At 39.9% G+C, this 19,860-nt stretch overlaps 1 protein-coding gene across 1 annotated transcript; it reads right to left on the reverse strand.

Annotated features, from left to right (window-relative positions):
* Positions 1–5,285: 5,285 nt before the first annotated feature.
* sema7a (semaphorin 7A (JohnMiltonHagen blood group)) lies at positions 5,286–19,389 on the reverse strand. The gene is made up of 14 exons (XM_033635908.2): positions 19,091–19,389; positions 18,654–18,793; positions 16,846–16,887; positions 16,656–16,751; positions 16,286–16,388; positions 15,979–16,089; positions 15,597–15,739; positions 13,527–13,705; positions 11,700–11,808; positions 9,489–9,684; positions 9,182–9,294; positions 7,955–8,097; positions 7,808–7,866; positions 5,286–7,713 (listed from the first exon to the last, which is right to left on the reverse strand). The coding sequence occupies exons 1-14, from the start codon at positions 19,194–19,196 to the stop codon at positions 7,283–7,285; spliced, it is 1,971 nt and encodes a 656-aa protein (XP_033491799.1). The 5' UTR covers positions 19,197–19,389; the 3' UTR covers positions 5,286–7,282.
* Between the last annotated feature and the right edge of the window lie 471 nt (positions 19,390–19,860).

Consider the following 19,860-nt stretch of genomic DNA (forward strand, 5'->3'; position numbering starts at 1 on the left):
CAAACTTGTGATGTCCTAGGGCAGGGCTGCCTTGGGGCCAGAACCGGCAGGCCAAAGGGTCCAATCCAACCCACGAGATGATTTAGCACACCTAATGTTGATGCACATATGGAAGCTGAGAGGTTACAGGAGTAATTCAAACAGTGAGCAGATACTTCATGTGAAATGCTGCCTCAGAGGCTTTTCTGCACTGACCAGAATACAGCTCTCTGAAATAAGAATAAATACTTTCTGTAGTCATAGGCTATTTAAAGATATTGAACATTGTGGAAAATATTGTCAACCAGCGGATTCAGAACAAAAGAATCTGTATCAGACTTCTGTCTTAAAACAGTATTAGTGGAACCCTGCTGCTGCGGCACTGACAAAACCTCAGACTGTAGGGCAGGGGACAACTCAATCTGCTTCTTCAACAGCTTCCACTTCAGTGGAAAATTGTGAAAAACGTCACATGTAATGAAACTGTTGAATCTGCACACACATTGTCTTTCTTCTTCATTTGGTAAATGGATGAACATTTTCAGAATGAAAGAAAAATTTGAAGGGGTTGATATTTATAGGTTATTATGCAGTGGTTCCAGTGGTCCGGCCCACTTGAGATCAAAATGGGCTGTATTTGGCCCCTGAACTGAAATGACCTCCGTCACCTCTGTCATAGAGAATAAAGTCTGGAGCAGCTCCATAGACAATGAATGAGATCCTCATTTTATGGACCCACAAAACATTTGTTTGCTTTTTTCTTTATACCCAAATGAGCGTTGTTCTATTGCAGTGTTCTCAGTCCTGAAACAGAAAACATTCCCATATACTCAGTTCCATGGGTGCTCTCATTGTCATCCAAAATAACTTAAAATAATGATAATTGCATTTGTACAGCACTTATCTCAATAAGGGATCCAGACTTTATTCACCTTCTGCATTAATAATTCATAATTATCTATTGGGTGCAACTATTCACCTGTGCAAAAACGTTCAGGACACAGCTTTATCATGCTCATAACTGTACATATTTATGTTTACTTTTATTCTTGTTTATTCTATTGATGTATATAGCCTATTGCAGTTAAATTTCACACTTACAGCCTCAGCACAGTGACAATTTATATTTTGTTTTTAATATTTTAATATCTTAAGTTCTAGTGCTAAACACTGTGGCATAACGCACATTCTATTTTTTTAGTTTTTATTTTAATGTACATTTTCATTTCTATTATTTTATTGTATTGCTTTATATTTACTTCTTATAATTCTCTATTCTTTCTGTAACAAGTCACAATTTCCCTTCAGGAATCAATAAAGTATTTCTGATTCTGATTCTTTGTTTCAGGGTTAAGTTTAGACCTGGTTAAGTTAAGTTTAGGTCCAGTTTAGGTTAAGACAGTGTTGGGTTTGACAGTCGGTCAACAGCGACCCCTGTTGGCGAAATACCGCAACTACAGACATAATTCTCATACAACAAATCTATATTTACACTTACACATATTAATATTTTTGGGAATGTTGAGAATTTAGATCTACAAATCACACAGACTGAGATAAACATTCTCACAGTGCTGTCTGTACCCTGACAAGGCTTCATGTGGTTTACTGAATGCCATGTCTGATGATGGTCAGTTACAGGTCGAGGATCGGGGTGAGGTAGTTGCCATGGATGAGGCTGTAAACATGTCAGTCCTATGTGACGACAGTGACCTCTGCTGTCAAGATGCTGTAATTACAGACAGAAACTGTAAAAGTCTTGTAGTAAATTCTTCAGTCTATTCTTACAAACATATGCTAGATAATGTTAATTGTGTTATGTGCAACAAATGCGGTTTGTTTTTAGTGTACAGGGTGAGGTTCTCATGAACCATGGCTGTGGTTTAGAAAAAAAGATTTGTGTTTATATTTGTTTGTTTTTGCTCCACGAATTACTTAACACTGGCAGACTTCCAAGAGGCTTTCCTGTCGAAGAGGAGGAAGAGGAAGACAGGGAGCTGTAAATTGTGGCCCAAGTCCTCTGAGGACCAAGGTCTACGTGGTCTCATATCAGAGCACAGCAGAGGCTCACGGTCACTGTATCTCAGTTTAGACTGCAGTGTGGCGCCATCTAGACTCAGACATGCTAAGAGAGATCAGCTAAGAGATGTTCATACTCAAAGAACCTCTTACACGAGGCTGGCAGAAAATCCTATCAGTGATGTGTTGCTACAGTATACAGTGTGAAGTCAAATATATTGTTTACAGCTCGAGCACAGAGGGTCTGGAATTAATTAAACAGGGTGGTTCAAACAATGAGTCATGCAGACACCACAGACAAATTACATTAACCACAGATCCATGAAAACATATTTTACATCTCCACCTGAACTATGACTAACCTTCTCAGCAGTCTACAGGTCAGACAGTCACTTAACCACAGGAGGCACTGAGCTGTCGGGGTCAGGTGTCATGTTATCTGCTTAAGCCAGACACCATGATCTCCATTAAAGTGACCTGACACACATGTACAGCGGGTGGGTCATCTGTAATCATGCTGTGCCACACACCGGAAACAAAACAACAGTTCACAGCTGTCAAAAGTCTGTGTTGTAACCTCATATAAAAACAGCTGACACAATTTGTGGTATTGGTGGAGCTGGACAACACATTTCATGTCGTATATATATCATGTGAAGTCACTGTTGTGTTGAAAGAAATATATTCCTGAACTGAGGATGACATCCCAACATAGTAACAGCAGGGTTTGGTCACACACAAGAGAGGCAACACGCCTAAATGACTGGGCTCCTTTATATTGGTTCTTACAAGAAGTGGGACCAGGTTGGTGTTTTACAAGTTACAAGGAAGTCTCAAGGAAGGTCTTGCACTTAAGTCCCAAGTCCCAAATCCTGAATATTAAGGTTTGAATCCTTAAGTAGACATAACTAGTTCATACCCATTGGTAGCTTTGTCACCTTCCACTTATGCCAGTCCTCAATGCCTATGTGCAGTTTCACATAGATTGACCACGTCAGTGAGTAGAAAAATGTGGGACAGACAGAATGACTGACTGACAGAATGACACACTGACAGTTTCCGTGATTATGTACAGCATACCATACCATGACTTAGTCATACCAAAAATTAGAAAAAAACCCAAACATTCGGCCACAGGGGGAGCCACAGCGATCGGTCGCATTTTAGCCATTTTTAAGCATTTTTCTGTTGTTATAGCGCCACCCAGTTGCCAATTAGAGTTAAATTTCTCCAGTCACCTTGAGGCGTCCTGTTCTACATATCTACCAAGTTTAGTAAAAATCGATATGGCAGTTAGACCTAGATAAGAAATTAGCTCTCTAGCGCCCCCGTTTTGTTTGATGGGGTCAATAATGGAGAGGTCCCGTCAGATTATGTGTGGTCATATGCCTACAAAGTTGCGTGGTGATGGGTGAAACCCTTGAGATGTTATACAGCTTTATGTGATGAGCCACGCCCTCCGCAATATTCATTGCCTTATAGAAGCTCAGTTTTACTAAGTTTTCCAACTTTTGATAAGAGGGAACTTTAGATATTGGTCCCTAGATTATGTTCACTTATCAGTTTCATGCAGATTGGTCAAACTTCCTAGGAAGAGATCGAGTTTAAGTGTTTTTCAAAAAATTCAAAATGGCGGAAAATCTATATAACCAGAAGTTATAGTGTTCTTGAGGCAAATTTGTTCCTCATGAGGAGAGGCATCTCTGTGCAAAGTTTCATGTCTCTACGACATACGGGGCATGAGATATGCCCATTCAAAGTTTGCAATTTCAATTGGTTGCTATAGCGCCCCCCTTTGGCCAATTGATGTAACATTGCTTCATTCGCATCCTCCCATGACCCTCTAACACTGTGCCAAATTTCACATGGATTGACCAAGTCAGTGAGGAGAAAAATGTGGAGCAGACACACAGACAGACAGAGTTTTCGTCATTATATAGTAAAATATACTCTTCACTAAATGTAATGTAATTGTACCAACAGATGATAATCAATTTATTCCCCTTCATTTCCTGAATCAACTATCATTAATGCATTTAATTCCCAGCAAGTCCCATTCACATTCACCACCCGATTCACTTTGTTTGAACCAAACCGAGAGCATCCGATCAAATTGCAGCAGAGAACTATGAAGAACGAACAAAATTATAGCAAAGATACTTTTATACACTTACAAAACTACAAATACACATACAATTAAATACAGATCTTAAAACGCATTCATGATTTTTGTCAATTTAACATCATTTGTGAAGAATGTCTACTTTAGGATTCAGACCTAAAAGTTTAAGAATTGGGACTTGACTTTGGACTTGAGTGCAAAACCTTCCTTGTGACTTCCTTGTCACTTGTTAAACGTCTTCTGGTAAGAACCAAAATAAAGGAGCCCAGTCATTTAGCCGTGTTGGCTCTCTTGTGTGTGACAATACCCTCAGTTTAGGAATAGATTTCTTTCAACACAACAATGACTTCACGATATATACAACATGAAATGGCCGGCTCAAACCAAGCGGATTTGGGGAATTAAGTGCTGACTTGCTGGGATTTAATAGCATTAATGATAGTCAATTCAGGGAATGAAGGGATATCAATTGATTCATGGCACATTTTTTAATTAAAATACTTTAATTTTTTTGACTTGGGGGAAGGTATCAGGCATTTTCAAGTCAAAGGGCTCAAGTCCAAGTGAAGTCACGAGTCATTGGTGTTAAAGCCCACATCCAGTTACAAGGTTATTTTGATTTTGTCAAGTCTAAAGTTGTCAGGTCTCTGACTCTATTCCAAGTCAAATGACTCGAGTCCACACCTCTAGTTCTAAACTCAGTAAAACTAAATACGAGAGAAGTTTATGTTTATGTTTATGTCCAGTGGCAGAAGTTTAAAAGTGTTCAGTGGAAATCAGATTTGACTTTGCCTTGTGGTTGTGTAATATGAATATTCATCTAAGATCTGAAAGGACAGAAATATAAACAGGGTGAGACTTCTAATGAAGCTTTCAAACATCAGTTACTGAAAATCTGACAAGGATTTCCCTCCGGATGATTTCCAGAGAGATACAGTGTTTCTTCTGCTTGTGTCAACAAGATGTACTCACTCGTCATTAGCAGGGTTGAGACTTGAGATCCAGGAATAAGACAGATTAAGATAAAGATCCTTAGTTGTTGCCTTACTCTGATACGGCTGCACGTGGTTCACTGAGTGCCACGTGTAATGAAGGCGTGACCTACTGAGGACGAATAAACTACTTTCTTGAAAGCCCTTATGAGTGGATTGAAGAGGGACATGACTCCTTGTGAACAATGTTACAGATTTTCCATTCTTTTTTATTCTAACAAGCAGGAAATCAATAATAATCACATACATTCTTTGGGTAGCATTTTGACGTTATCATTATGAAAAAATATACTGTTTTTTAAATAAGGACACATATTGCAAATATAAAAATCTCCAGTATGGAACACAAAAGATTGTACCAAAAATACTATTAACATAATAAATATATAGCTTAGTAGTTTTTAAACATTTTTATAAGGGAAAATGTCTTGTTTAAAGTGGAAATGGACAACTTTACAACTTTTCTTCCCCTGGCATTTTCAAGTGGTATTATTGTTGATGTCGCAAAGACAACCTGATTACACTCCATTTTCCTTGGAGCCAAGCAACTACCCAGAGCAAAGGACATGCTGCATTTTGGTTCCCACCAAAACAAAAGCACTGTTCCCTTCCTGTTTTGGCTGCACAATGGTCGACACACCTCCTTTGTGCTGTCATATTGAGCTTCATTTTCCCTGGAGACTGTACATGGTGTTGTTGCATAGTCAAGGTGTGGCTTATAGGTGACCAGTCAAAATGAAGATGGTGTTATTATTCAATAGCCATTACATCATACAGTCAGTATTTACTTCATAATGGTAAGTTAAAGCAAAAAAAGTGTCTATTTCCAATTTAAATCGAAACTATGTAACTTTTGAAAGAAGTTCTTCCTCTTACAAATAAAACGTTGAACTTGTAACAAATAAAACACACCGCTGCTTCATTAAGTACACTCAGGATCTGCTGCTTTTGGTTGCTAAATGTTGGCTCATGTTAGCAAACTTTAGCCAGCTATTGCTCTGTGATAGATATGATGAAGTAGATTCTCCGACTTTCTCAGCATTGGCTGCTGTTGCACTATGTTTCAGCATCCTGTAATTATTAATTGTGGCATAAGCAGCTGCTGTTTGACACAGTAACAAAGTCTTGCTTTAACATAAATAACTGACTAGAAAAGCAGCTCATATAAAACTTGAATGACAGACATGTGCAAAACTCTCACTTTCAACAACCATCTCAAATCTGCTCTACATCAGGTGGAATGTGGGACTTATCTATTGCTCACACTGCAGCTAACATTGATGTTTCAGTGTGTAAATGCAAAATGCAAAGACATTTACTTTTTTTTTTGTTGCCAAAATCTGTGTGAAAATGAAACAAGGTGCTTATGGTCATGCACATTTTCCCAAACGCCTCTCTCACCACTGACTGTTACACAAGTGGGAGCGCTGAACAAAACAGGGAAACTCAGTGAGGGTCCCTTGCTGCCTCCACCCTTCCCTAAACACCCTGATACAAATAATTAGTCAGCAGTGCACTGGAGCGGGGCACAGAGGAAATGTCCACAGGAACTTCACATTTTTTTCTGACCTCTAGTAGACCAAGCTGGCCTCGACCCCACACCTACTTACTGTGAACTGTTCTATCTATGGCTCTCTGACCTGAAGCTTTTGCACGTATGATCAAAACGTTTTAAAGGTGTGCCTCTGTTTTGGCAAAGAACTCCTCCAGATTACAACCTACACCGTCCCCTTTTTTCCCTTATCTCAAAGGAATGAGATGTACTCACTCTATGAAACATTGCAGACATCACTGACTGATCATCATTAGGCACTGTTGGGGCCCCTCAGATCGTTCAAGCTGCTGACCAGCTCTGCTGCTTTCCCCCTCAAAAACCCCAACCTCTTCCTGCTCTGGCTTCTCTTCTAAAATGAAACTTGGCTTGTTCCTGTAGACCTTCCTGCCAAACACAGCTTTTGAACACTTGCATAAATAAGGATTTAGGTTGTCAGTGGGAGTGTTCCTGCCGTTGCAGGCCTTATTGGTGTTAAAGTGGATTTCCTTTAATGCTGCCTGCGTCCTGGCATGAGAGCAATGGCAAGGACAAAGGGCCTGAGGATGTGGCTGGACCAACAGAAAAGCTTTCCAAAGAGTAAGGGGTGTAAAGTTGAAACAGTCATTGGTGCACACCCTATCTGAACATCCCCAACACCGTTACAGCCAGTCCAAGAGTGATCCACACTATCTGCGGCACGACAGCTGATGCATCATTTCTTAAGAAAGGGGTATTGCTTCGGTCACTGTTTTCATTTGTGTCTTGGATTATTTGCTGTGCAACCTGATACGTTCTCACCACTTTGGTGTAGTTTTTCTCTTCAGAAACACACCGATAGCTGCCATAGTGCTCTTGTGCCACATGAGGAATGAGGTGCAGGCAGTTGGACTCCATTTGCAGACAAGGGCTCCTCTGGTCATTGTGCTCCCAGGTGTAGACAGCATGGTAAGAGTCTATAGGACAGGTCAGATAGCAAGGGTTACCCAGGGGTACCGAGAGAGTCGTTCCCAAATCCAGTGGTAATGGTGAAACTGTCTCTCGTCTGGTCCGGTTTCCTTGTCTTTGTTCTACAAGAATAAAAAGAAGATCAAATAGAGATGTCACCAAAAGTGTTTGAGCTCTTAAGAAGTTTGTATGACTAAAAGTTTCATCATTAGTTACCTCCGACTGGTGGAGGACACGCACTTCTGTTCCCATCAATGACATTTTGAATGCCCCCACTGTGAATCAAGATTTGTGAGAGATGAGTCACTATGACAATGCAACGAATGTTGTCTGAGTCTTGGTATGAATGCTGTACACACTTACGTGAGAGTCGAGGTGCATCCAGACTTCGTCCAGGCACAGTATGGATCCCGCGCCAGAACACATTCATCACAGGACTTGATCTCCTCACAACTTTGAAGGTCCATAATGGAAATTTTCTCCGAAAAACCCACCACTAATTTTTTCTGAACAAAGGGACACAGAATCATAATTTTCATTTTATATCATTAAAGGGGTTTTAGGCATCTTTGGTGCAGTGCAAGTAAACACAACATTGACATATTATCACCATGTAAAGTTACTGCGGGGAGCATGCTGGCATTTGATTGGCTATTTGCACACCCAGCAGACATGAAGCAAGAGTAACATTTAGTTTTGTGTTTCTAATGTATAAAAGTCCCATATTTCACTCCTTGTAGCTCTGTTTTGGTCTCCACCAACTCATGAGGAAAATTATTCTACTGCTAAATGCTCCACTAGTCTGCTGTTTGGTGCTAGGCAGGTAGCATGATGAGAGCTGTAAGACGGAATTTGTACTTCTGCATTGAATCGACACTGTACCTACACCGTAGCCCGACGTGCACCTCCCCAGAAATGTAACTACACGTCATGGCGACGCAGACTTCCTGTCTGTTTTTGTAAGCTGAAACCATTTCCCTCAGTGGAAATGAAGCTTTTATTTACTTCAGTTTCAAAGATAAGAAACACTAAATTGTGTAGATAATAAAGCCTCCACTAAAATATCATTTTAAGTCTTGTGTGTAATTTATACTTCAGGATTTATTCTGGCTTAATATGAGCAGAGGAAATCTCTGCTTGTCGCTAGGCTAATTTATACAATGTAAAATGCCATAGGCTTGTGCTAATAACGTTAGCATGTCATATTTGTTTGGAAAACGTGTTTAGTATAAGACAGTTGTTTTGTCGGTGAACCTTGTGAGTTGTAACAGAGTCGAATTTTTCAATGTTACCTTTGTTAAATGTTATGTTTGTTAAGACTGAGCCAGTACAGATTAGATGTGGGCCGTCAAACCAAAACAGTAAGCTGACAGATACTAAAATATTCTTTAGAGCTATGGGTAATAATTTTCTGTGGCTCTGTTACTGTGAGCGACCTCTTTCACAGAGCACAGTCATTTGATCCAGTTAATATAAAAATATTGATTAGTGCAGCTTTGAAATATTCAATTGTGAGAAATCAAATTTCACTAATGTAAGAACAACACTACAATCTATAATGCATGAGACTGAAAATGGTATTTTAAATACCTTTTTGGAGTCAAGCTTCATTGATTGAATGCTGGATCGGCTGGAGAGTTGGGTTTCAGAGATGATGAAAGGTTCTGATCCGGCCTCTAAGACTTTATGGATCTTTCCAGAATCTGTTGGAACCATTAGCATTTGGTAGCATTGTTATTACAGGAGTGATGCTGTATGTTTAGCCCATTGTCCCTCCCAGAGATTATAAACAATGCATGATTACGATCCAAAACAACAGAGAAACACAGAAGGTACACATTGTTAAACAAAGTACGGAAGACCAGGGATAGTGTATTTGTTCCTAACCAGAACATACCGGTAGCCAGAAGCAGAATGTTATACATGTGCTGGTCTGATGCAAGAACACGGTCCACTACTATCTTGGTATAGTTGTTGCCGCTTACATAGAATGGAGCGGAATAATGTATGGAGTGAACCCAGTGATTCATCTCTGGGTAATCCTTCACCATATTGACAGTGGCCAGTGGCAGGGTCCTGCTGTTTTTCACACACTGAAAAATAAAGAGACACAAACAGTGTTTTAATTTAAAGGACTTTAGCTGTGAGGCTGCAGATTGCAACCAAATGAATACTGCTCCCCTTCCAAGCATGTAGTAGAACCTAAGATGGCTTTCAGCTAACACAAAGTGGCAAACCTCCGAGGCTGAATAATAAAACCAATGCATGAATGCCAAAAACTGCAGTTCATCGAATGGTCACTTGAGGCTGGCTCCAAAACAGAGTAAATCCCATAGACCCCAGAGTTAATATGCCTAACTTAACAGCAGAAATAAACATGTCTCCCTTGAAAAAGAGATTCTTAATCTCAACGGGACTAACCTGGCTAAATAAACGTTAAATAAAAAATGTTTACAGCCTGGTACAAAAACAGTTTTGATCTCTATAGCCAATTTTAACATTCACTCACCTATTTACATTTTATCAAGGCCTAAAGCTACACATATTTAAGGGTGGGGCCAATTTAAATGACAGGCTGTCAGCGAGGTGTCACCCCACTCTATGAGTCAGATCCACTTTTGACTGCTCCACAACTCCACCCTCTCTTTCAAACATGATTTCATCTGGCTCCACAAAACGAAGATGGTGATGCCCGAGATGCCAAACTCGACACCACAACATGGAAGTCCACAAACCAGCAGCTACATCTGTTATTATACACAGTCTATGGTAAAAATGTATCAGACCCTCTCTAGTATGTCCATTCTGGGTTACTCTCGAAACATGGTGACCTCCAGGGTAGAGGACTCCAGGTGCGTATATATATGGACAGTGCAGGCAGCGTGGTTGCACTGGGGCCTGTGAGATGGGGGACCCATAGAGAGTGGACTCTTCAATAATGTGTTGAGAATGGAGAATGGGCCCTTATGAGTGAATATATGCCAAAACAATAACTTTAAATAAATTTAAAACAGTGCCATTTGCTATATATGCCCTTGAAAAAGGCAAACCCATCTCTGTCATGTTTATTTTATCTTTTTTTTTGTACAATAGTCAATAGCATCTGTAACAAATGTATATGCTTATTCCATAACTATAAATATACAATTAAAATTGCTAAATTAAATCAATAATTTCTTTGGGATTTTTTGTTATATGCAGATATGAAATGATGATTGCTAGGTCATACATATGTTAATTCTATCCAATGTCAAGTCTCCGATCATGTGATGAGACAATATGTGCATGATAGCATGCACTAGGGCCCATTGTAACTACTTTACGCCACTGGAGGACCTGCTCCATATGTAGATATAAAGAGCTCATTCTAAACTAACAAAATCACAATTCTTAGTTTCAGTTGATTATACACTAATGAAAACATAATTATAAATATTATACTCCATTTCTGTCAGTAGACCCCCCTAAATCAACACACAGGTCCTTTAAAAGTAGTTTGTATACTGTAGGAAATGTGAACATAAACTGAATGTTTATAGGACTCTCAGTTTAAGCAATTCCAACGTCCTCAGGTATACAAAGTTGGAGGCACCTGAAGTTGTGTAAAAACAAACCAGACAAATATTTCTTCTGGCTATAAGCTGACCACATTGGAGACACAGGGTTTTCTTTACAAGCCATAGCAACAAGTCCACCCCCTTTAAGGAACCATTACTCAGTGAGTCAGACTGTTTACTACAATGAGAGGAAATTCTGAAAATCTATGTTTGTGGGGCCCCTTTGGTTCCCTAACTACAGGGCTGAACTCAAATAGACTTCATGTTTAAAAAAAAACTACAGTTTGAATCAACAAATGGAAACACTGAACCACGTTTGATTGGGATGAATGATACAGACGCACATTTTCCACATTTCCACCCATTTATGTAACATGTCTGTGTTTTTCTTTAAGCTACACCCTCACTCAGCGACATGTGATATACAGTGGACTGCCCACAATAAATGTGAGTGATGCCAAGATGCATGAGATGGTTGGAATCAAAAATAAAACCCTCAGAGGACGTATTCTGTCTTTGCAGAGCAGCATAGCAACAAAACAAATGGTTACCGTTCCTGGCCTTGGTTTGGGAATCTCATTGTTGTAGCCCTTGAAAGTTGAGTTCTCAAATATATCTTCTATCATTTGTATTGTGTAGATGCACACTGCAGTGGAGTTCCTAGAAGAGAAGTAAGATTAAGTTAGCATAAAAAATACTGTTCTTATCTGTTTATTAGTTGTTGCCTCAACAATGCATGGTAGTGGTTAGTATTATGATGTTGTCCCATTGCATCATTCTGTTCATCTGTTAGCAGATGATCTAAAATGTAATGATTGGATTTTTCTTGGCATAGGGCAAAGGAGAACTGAGTAACATCTATGGGACTGGCCAAGTGGGGTGCGGTACTCCCAAAACGGAACATTGATGCAACTCATCAATCAAAATTTGTATCTGACAAACTCTCCATTACTCTTACAAATTATTACATTACCAAATCAGACATAACAGCCCTGCCAGTTTTAAAGAGGCTTGGTCGAGTGCTACAGGGGCAGTTTCCTTAGCCATACAGCTCGATCCATACTGAGGACTAAATGTCAGGATAACTACTGATTTTGAGCATCCTCAAAGTCTCTTTCGTGAGTCCTCCATCTATACAGAAGTACAAAACTTAATTACTGGAGCACCTTGGTAAACAATTTGAAACCTGAGCAAATTGGGTTGGTTTCTTTCAAAAACATGGGAAGAAGGCACTTAGCAAGGAAAGAGAAAATGAAACAAAGAATTAGCAAGAAATTAGTAAAAAGAAAAAATGAAAAACAAGAAAATTAGTTAAAAAAAAAACAAAGAAGACCTTAAAAATGAGCTTTAAAATTCTAATAATTCTGTAACTTAATTTTAAATATGTAATAATGATAATTACAAATATATATTTTACCCTTGCTTTTCAAAAATAATTCTCTAAATTTATTATTTTTTTGCAATTTGTGGAACATTTCTTACCAAGTTGCTCACTGCCATTATTCCCAAAGTTTTTGGAAGAAATTACACCAATTTGCTCCAGGTTCAAAGGTTTGAATGGTCGTGAAAGGCGTGATGTTGCTCTAGGTTTCAAAGGGTTTAAGAAGCTGTATGCAATGGAGCATACCGTGTGATTCAGAGTCTGAGCAAGCCCCCCTTAGGAGCTAACACTGCTAACAGCTCTAACAACAGCAACAGTGCTGACAGAGCTAATGGTGTTAACTTGGGCATGGTGGCCAGAGGCTGTGCGCTATGCTTCTCACTCACAGGAAACTTACATGCACTAAAATGCTTGTGCATTCCGACCATCTACCACAGCAAAGAACAGAGAAGCTCAGATTACAACATACAGAGGGAGCATGACTTCATTTTCTGCTCAGGATGCCACTACTATATATTTACATTGGAAATACTTGTTTGCTGCTGTATCAGTGCTTTGAATATTGCACACAGCCCCTTTAAGCACACAAAGCACAATCAGGCAAATGTGTGCATCTCCTACTGTCAGACTAAAAGGTAGCAGAGAATAAAATGAACACTCATCTTATGTATGGCTCTAATCTTTATGAATGGACCAACGCAAAAGAATATAGAAAATGGAGCAGGTTTGGATTTAGTCTTTTGATGCTTTTTTTGTCATCAAACAAGATAAGTCATGTGGCCAACCCACTCACCTTGGTGTATTTAGTCGATACATAGATATACTGAGTAGGTCAAAACCTACTGGCCAAGGTTAGTTTTGTCTCCATGGGCACAAAGTATTTTAAAATGCTGAGCTTTCAGTTTTAAGTGAGAACCACTCTGTGTTACCCTGTCAGCATGTTGCTCAGGGTGTTGCGTAGGTGCTTATAATAATATAGGAAGGAAAAGTGTCTCACCAGCTGCTTGTGAAAAGGGCATAGACTCTGGTGTTGTGCCAGTCGTCAGCGTGCATCACATATATATCTTGGAGGCGGTTAAAATAGAGCGACTCGTCTGGAAACCCACAAACAAGCCGGGCCTTGAGGAAAGATGTCCATATGTTCTGGAAGAATCTTTTTGATCCACCTTCATCTACCTGTGAAATAAATGACACCAGAAAGACGCTCTTTCACTTTTCTCTTGCAAGCTGAAACTCATAAACTCAGGGTTACTTGATAGGAGTGTCATTACATGGACCATGATACTTGAAGCAAAACACCTAACCACCTTTAGGGCGAGTCTTGTTTTGCACTGATGTCAGGGGTGTTCAAAAGATTGTATTTCACCACAAGAACAGCTGGGTTAGCCCGATTCACTGGTGCAGGTTGTGGGGATGAAGCCACCGTGCTGCAGATGGTTGCACTCCTGCATTAAATATGTGTAAGTCTTTGTCAAAGCCTGGCACTGTATTCACATTACTGCACCTTGCCAACTATACTGCTATCTCCCTTTGCTTTTTTTTTTTAGCACAGTGCAAGTAAATAATAATTTCCTGCAAGGTTATCATTTTATCCATGATGCCAGCCTCAGCATATCATTTATCAGACTTATAAACCTGTCGTAAATAGTGGCTGACCTTAACCATTGTTCTCAGAACAAACACAGATGTCAGCATCAAATGAACCTGGTTTGAATGACGGTGGCCTTTCATCTCCTTTGTCTGGGAAATGCAGGTTACTAACGGAGGCACAGCCAACACTCTCATCGAACATTAACGTCAGACTCTGCTGCAGTGTCCCACAATTCAATGTCTGTTTGTTCAAGTGGAAACTAGAGTTAGAATATAATATGTGTGAGCATATCATGGAAAAATGTATTCATTAATGTACAACATTGTAAATCTAGTGAAAGCGTGGAGCGCAGACTTTGCCCTGTTTGGTTGATTTCTTTCAGTTCATATGTGCAGTCATAGTTTCAAAGTTCATTCTCAACCTTGGGAATAACAACTGGATAAAATAATCTAACCGCAAGGTCCATTTAGAAGGGCTTTTGGTGTTTTTGATCATATTACATGACCTTCATTAATATGGACTAAAGGCCATGTTGGTCCTTTGATCCCATCAGACCAAAATAGGTGGAAGTATGGGAGGGGTGGTGGATAGGAAGTCTTGTTTTAACATTGATACTACAGCGTAAATAGGACAGAAGAGGTGTTGGGGAATTTACTGTTGCAGTGTAGAAAATACAGAATTGACTTCAAGGCCCTACTTGCTGTCTGTAAGACACTCAGCTGTCTGGGCCCAAAATATATCCCAGATATGTTTTCTGAGTACAAGGCGGTTAGATTTCTCAGACCTGCAATGACTTGACAGTAAGTGACCTGCAGTGACTGGACAGTAAGTGACCAGAGTTAAATCCAAATGTGGCTGCCCACTGCTGGACTCAGTTCCCCTTAGACCTAAAATATGCCCCAGCTGTAGCCATTTTTAAAACTAAGCTCAAGACTGTTCTCCTTTCTACAGCTTTTTATTAATCATTCATTCATTTTCCGTAACCGCTGATCCTGTTATCCCAGCTGACATTGGGCGAGAGGCAGGGTACACCCTGGACAGGACGCCAGACTATCACAGGGCTGACACACAGAGGCAGACAACCATTCATGCTCACGTTCATACAGACAATTTAGAGTCACCAATTAACCTGCATGTCTTTGAACTGTGGGAGGAAGCCGGAGTACCCAGAGAAAACCCATGATGACAAAGGTAGAGCATGCAGACTCTGCACAGAAGGGCTCCCCCACCCTGGGTTCGAACCAAACCCTCTTGCTCATTGTCAACTCATTGTCTTGTACTTTTATTAAACTTCTCTTTGCTTTTATTTATCTTACTTTGTTCATCTGTTTTTTCATCTTTTTATTTTTCTAATCTTTTGCCTGTAAAGCACTTTCAGTGATAAGGTGCTACATAAATAAACTTACCTTGCCTTGCCCTTGCCTAGTAAGATGATAGCTTCACTGACGTAAGCTGAATCTACTTCAGTGTCCGTACCTTACAGACTCTGGCAACCCTCGATATCCAGGGATCAGCCTCCGGGTTGTTATCAGAGTTCTTTTCACGGAAAAAAATGTAGATTTTCTCGTTGTCAGGGTCCTCTCTCCGCCTCACCCAGGACGCAGAGATGAAGGTGGGCTCTGAGGGAGGAGGATATGTTTACTAAACTGCTTCACCGTTTACAGTACAGAGCAGTGTCAGCAGCAGGCAGTATATGATGAGAAGGCTTGGCATGTGGGACCAAAACAGAAGATAATTAAAGTGCACTGAAGAGTGGCGAGAACAAAATGAGTTCAGGACTGAGTACTTTAAAGACAAACTGATACTAATCAGATGCATCTTCATGATTCATCCTACATTATAAATAGATATTACCCACCTGAGACCCAGTTGTCATACATCCACACATTCGTTCTGCTGCCAGCTTTCCTTCTGAATTGTAATGAGCTTCCATCTGTATCCAAAGGCGCTGCTGAATATAGATCCCCCTCTAAAAATAACAAAGAGGCATCATGTGAAAATGAGCAAAAGATGCTCAATTATTGAGTATAATTCTGTGAAAGTGCACTCGTGCCAACTCTGCTATCACACATGACTTGATGCGGTTACATAATCTACAGCACTGAGTCACATTTTTAAAAACATGGGCCACTGCATGGTTGTGCAAGAAGCTGTCTTTAACATACCTACTGTGAGGGAGATGGAGTTATGCGTGTACACAAATGGAGAGATGCCCGTCCCCTCATAGCTCTCCACGATTTCGTTTGACTGGTTGTTCACCGAAGAAAACTGAAGAAGCACAGACAGTAAACAGAATATTGTGATGGAAAAATATCTAAACATCAGCCACACAACACCCTACTGAAATTACAGACAGGGTGCTAATTAAACTTTAATCAGAGCCACAGCCATTACACTGAAACGCTCCACGCTTTAGTCAGCTTTGACCTGCTGTTGCCAGTAAAATCAACCAGCCACGGTAACTGCAGTAGGTCAAACAGATGCGATGTGCAGATGTAATGCAACATATATTAAGTGATGTATGCAAACACTCACCAGCTTCCAACACTGTGGTTTGTGTCCATTTGTGCCACAGACAAAGAGGCTGTCTTGAAACTTCTCGATCACTGTGATGACATTTTCACATTGGCCCTGTAAATACAGAGACTGTTACTGCCACGCCATCACACAAATTCAGTTTTTTTTTTATTTAAAAAAAGCAAATCATTACTTTCGACTCACTAACCTCTTTGCACTGCTGTTGCCCCGGGGTTTTCAGAGAAAATTTCTATAGGGAGACATCAATTGGAAGACAAATGAACAAAGCTTACACTTAAAAACAGTTTCAAATGAGATATTATAAAGAGAAACTGAACATTTTACACATCTCCTTATCATTTATTAACCAACAAAGAATGTTGCACTTCAGGTTCTGCCTCAAAAAGGGTGTTTTTGGTTACATATTTGGAATAGCTGCATGATAGATAAACATGAAACATCTGTAAGGTTTCTTTCCCAGGTGTTTGCTTAAGCCAAAAAAATATCCCACTCAACATGCTGTCTTCTTCTAAAGTAGTTTCAGCTGCTTCTGCCACAGACTAGTATCCATTAGTGAAATGAAGATCTATATGTCTGTCTTATGGTCAGAACTGAGGCCACATTTGCGCTGATTTCTTGGAAAACGATCAACAGTCATTGGTCCATTATTTATTAATTATTGTGTTCTGATAAACACAAGTCTAGTCATTTGACTTTTCTGGATTATTATATTACAGAGATTTTCATGTGTCACCAGGAGGGGCTGGTTGGTGGCTTCTGATACAATGCCTGGCATCCTCTGATGAGTATAATTAGAGGCTGACATACTATCTTTAAGAGGATATGGTGCGCTCATCTTTTAAGATAGCGTGAACCTTCTGGTATCTTGTGAAAATAGACAACCCAAGACATCCATTGGGACCATGCCGGTATCATGTCTGCATAGCTTGTCAGGAAAGGGGCTAAATAATGCTCCTAAAGTTAGGCTAGATATTTGCAAGGGAACGACTGGCATGGCCATTTTCAAAGGCGTCCCTTGAAGTCTCACCTCAAGATATCTGAATGAAAATGTGTTCCTTGGGTACCGACAGAGCAATGAATCACCCGACACAGAAACAGGATTTTTATGGAACTAAAAATGCAAACTAAACCATGCTACATGACGCACATCAAAGAATAAGTATGTGATTCCCTCACTCTCATGCTGACATATTTTCAGCTACAACAACAGCACAACTGAACTCCTGAAATTCAGTTTTTTTTAGCTTTTGGTGTGCCACCCTAAGATTTTCAGTGGCCCTATCTGGCCACACCTATGAACAATCTCTGTTGACGCCACTGTCACCAGTGTCTGCTTGTGACATGTGTTTACCATTAGCAGTTAATAAGCAGCTGCTGCTGACGACTTGAAACTGCATGTTAGCTGCTGGCTTTGAAAGGATGTATCTGTTGGCGGGCGCTGCTGCCAGACAGACTCCTGTAACAATAGGTCTGTGACAGCCATCTGCTACCGTACAGCATCTAATTATGGCCCCAGCTGCATCACAAAACTCCACTGCCACTGTCATGAACCACACAAAAACACAAAGTGGGAAGCCCATCAATAAACCATGAGATGATGAGTAAATGGGCAAATGCATGTAGTGAAGGTCAGGGCTGGGCGGTATGGAGATAATCAAATATCCCAATATTTTTTTTTTTACCAAAAACCTTGATATTGATACTGTCACAGTACTGTAGGATTGACTATTGGTACTTTCACAGTGAGAATTTATGAAAAATAGTCATTAGTATTGGGAATATAATGAGTGGGTGGCTGAAGGCAAATAAAAGAACAGCTAGAACATTTTGTTAAGTTCAGAAAATTAAATTACTTTATTGCATTGCAGCCTGTAAACCAGGTGAAGACAACACTTAAGATATCATGATATCCCAAATCTAAGATGTAAGTCCAGTCCTACTGCAGGTGATAAACAAAATTATCAATTCAAAATATAAAAGTTAAGAAGCACCCACCTCTATAACATGATAGTCATCTGCATCAAGTTTCAAGACAAAATCAGTCCCTCCAACATACATCTCCTCAGAGTCCTCATGGTAGAAGAACACACTGTGGTTCTGATGGACTTGGTATTTGAACCCACCACTGAGTATATCTGAGGAGTACAGAAGCATCACGTTATCACACTTAATATGACCCGGAGGGATGTGAAGGTCACACGGAACCATATCAATGACTGTATTGTGCACTGACATTTAAGATTGCAGATAGTCTCTGGTTGCTCCCTTTGGAAAAAGTTGTGTTACCTATTTTATCAGGCTTAAACAAGATTTGAAGACAGGATTAAAGCTGTAACTGACCTTTCTAGACATCTAATTCGACACATTGATTTTACATGAATATATATAAAACACTGCAGTCGTGACGGTGAAGAGGTGACATGTGGACTTACCTTTGATGACAAGTCTGGGATTATTTTTAGATCCAAGAATCGGTGAATTGAGGACTGGGTGAAAATCCGCAACGAGCAAAATATATATCAAAACAAATCGCCTCATTTTGCGCCTTCCGCGTGTGAACTGTTCTCAATCCCTGTCTCTGTTCGCAAAATGAAATCCTCGGAAAGCTCAGACAGGTGCCCTCTTCTCATCAGCCAAAACCCCGGTGTCCGACGCGCATTTTATTGCTCGATGAGCCTCGCGGAGCAGCCACTACCAGACTGTAGGATTTGCCTCTCGGCGGAGGAAACCCACTCAGCGTGGCAGAAGTAGTCCCTGCAGGTGGTGGGCGGGCTGCAGGATCTATTATCATCTGTCAATGTGACATTACCATAAAAGGATTTATGTAAATATATTAAACAGATCTAGAAGTACAAGCCAATAAACACAAGAAACACAGACTTAAATATATTTTCAAGCGACGTCACTTTCCTTGTGCTGCTTTCAGGCACCTTCGTACAAGTAAACGCTGAGCAAATTATGTTTTTGTTTTCTTCCCACAAACATAAAAAAGGCAAGTGGTGAGAAATGTCCCAGAAATTGCAAAAAATAATAGATTCAGAATTTTTTAAAAAAAGGGAAAAAAATAAAAAGCGAAGGGAAAACTATATTTATTATTATTATTACATTAAAAAAATATGTTACAGATTTGTTTTTTTTATAAAATTTAAGCACCTTTTCCAGGTCATCTAATTTTCTTGTTTTTCATTTTCTCTTTTTACTT

Source organism: Epinephelus lanceolatus, chromosome 5 (genome assembly GCF_041903045.1).
Source record: "Epinephelus lanceolatus isolate andai-2023 chromosome 5, ASM4190304v1, whole genome shotgun sequence".
NCBI classification, from domain to species: domain Eukaryota; kingdom Metazoa; phylum Chordata; class Actinopteri; order Perciformes; family Serranidae; genus Epinephelus; species Epinephelus lanceolatus.

What these genes read in the sequence shown, in the direction of transcription:
- sema7a (XM_033635908.2), bottom strand. Translation starts at nt 19,196, where the DNA reads ATGAGGCGATTTGTTTTGATATATATTTTGCTCGTTGCGGATTTTCAC. An exon ending in GGGTTGCCAGAGTCTGTAAG is followed by an intron (nt 13,706 to 15,596) that starts GTACGGACACTG and finishes TTTATTTCACAG; the next exon opens with GTAGATGAAGGTGGATCAAA. An exon ending in GCCCTTTTCACAAGCAGCTG is followed by an intron (nt 11,809 to 13,526) that starts GTGAGACACTTT and finishes CTTCTCTTCTAG; the next exon opens with GAACTCCACTGCAGTGTGCA.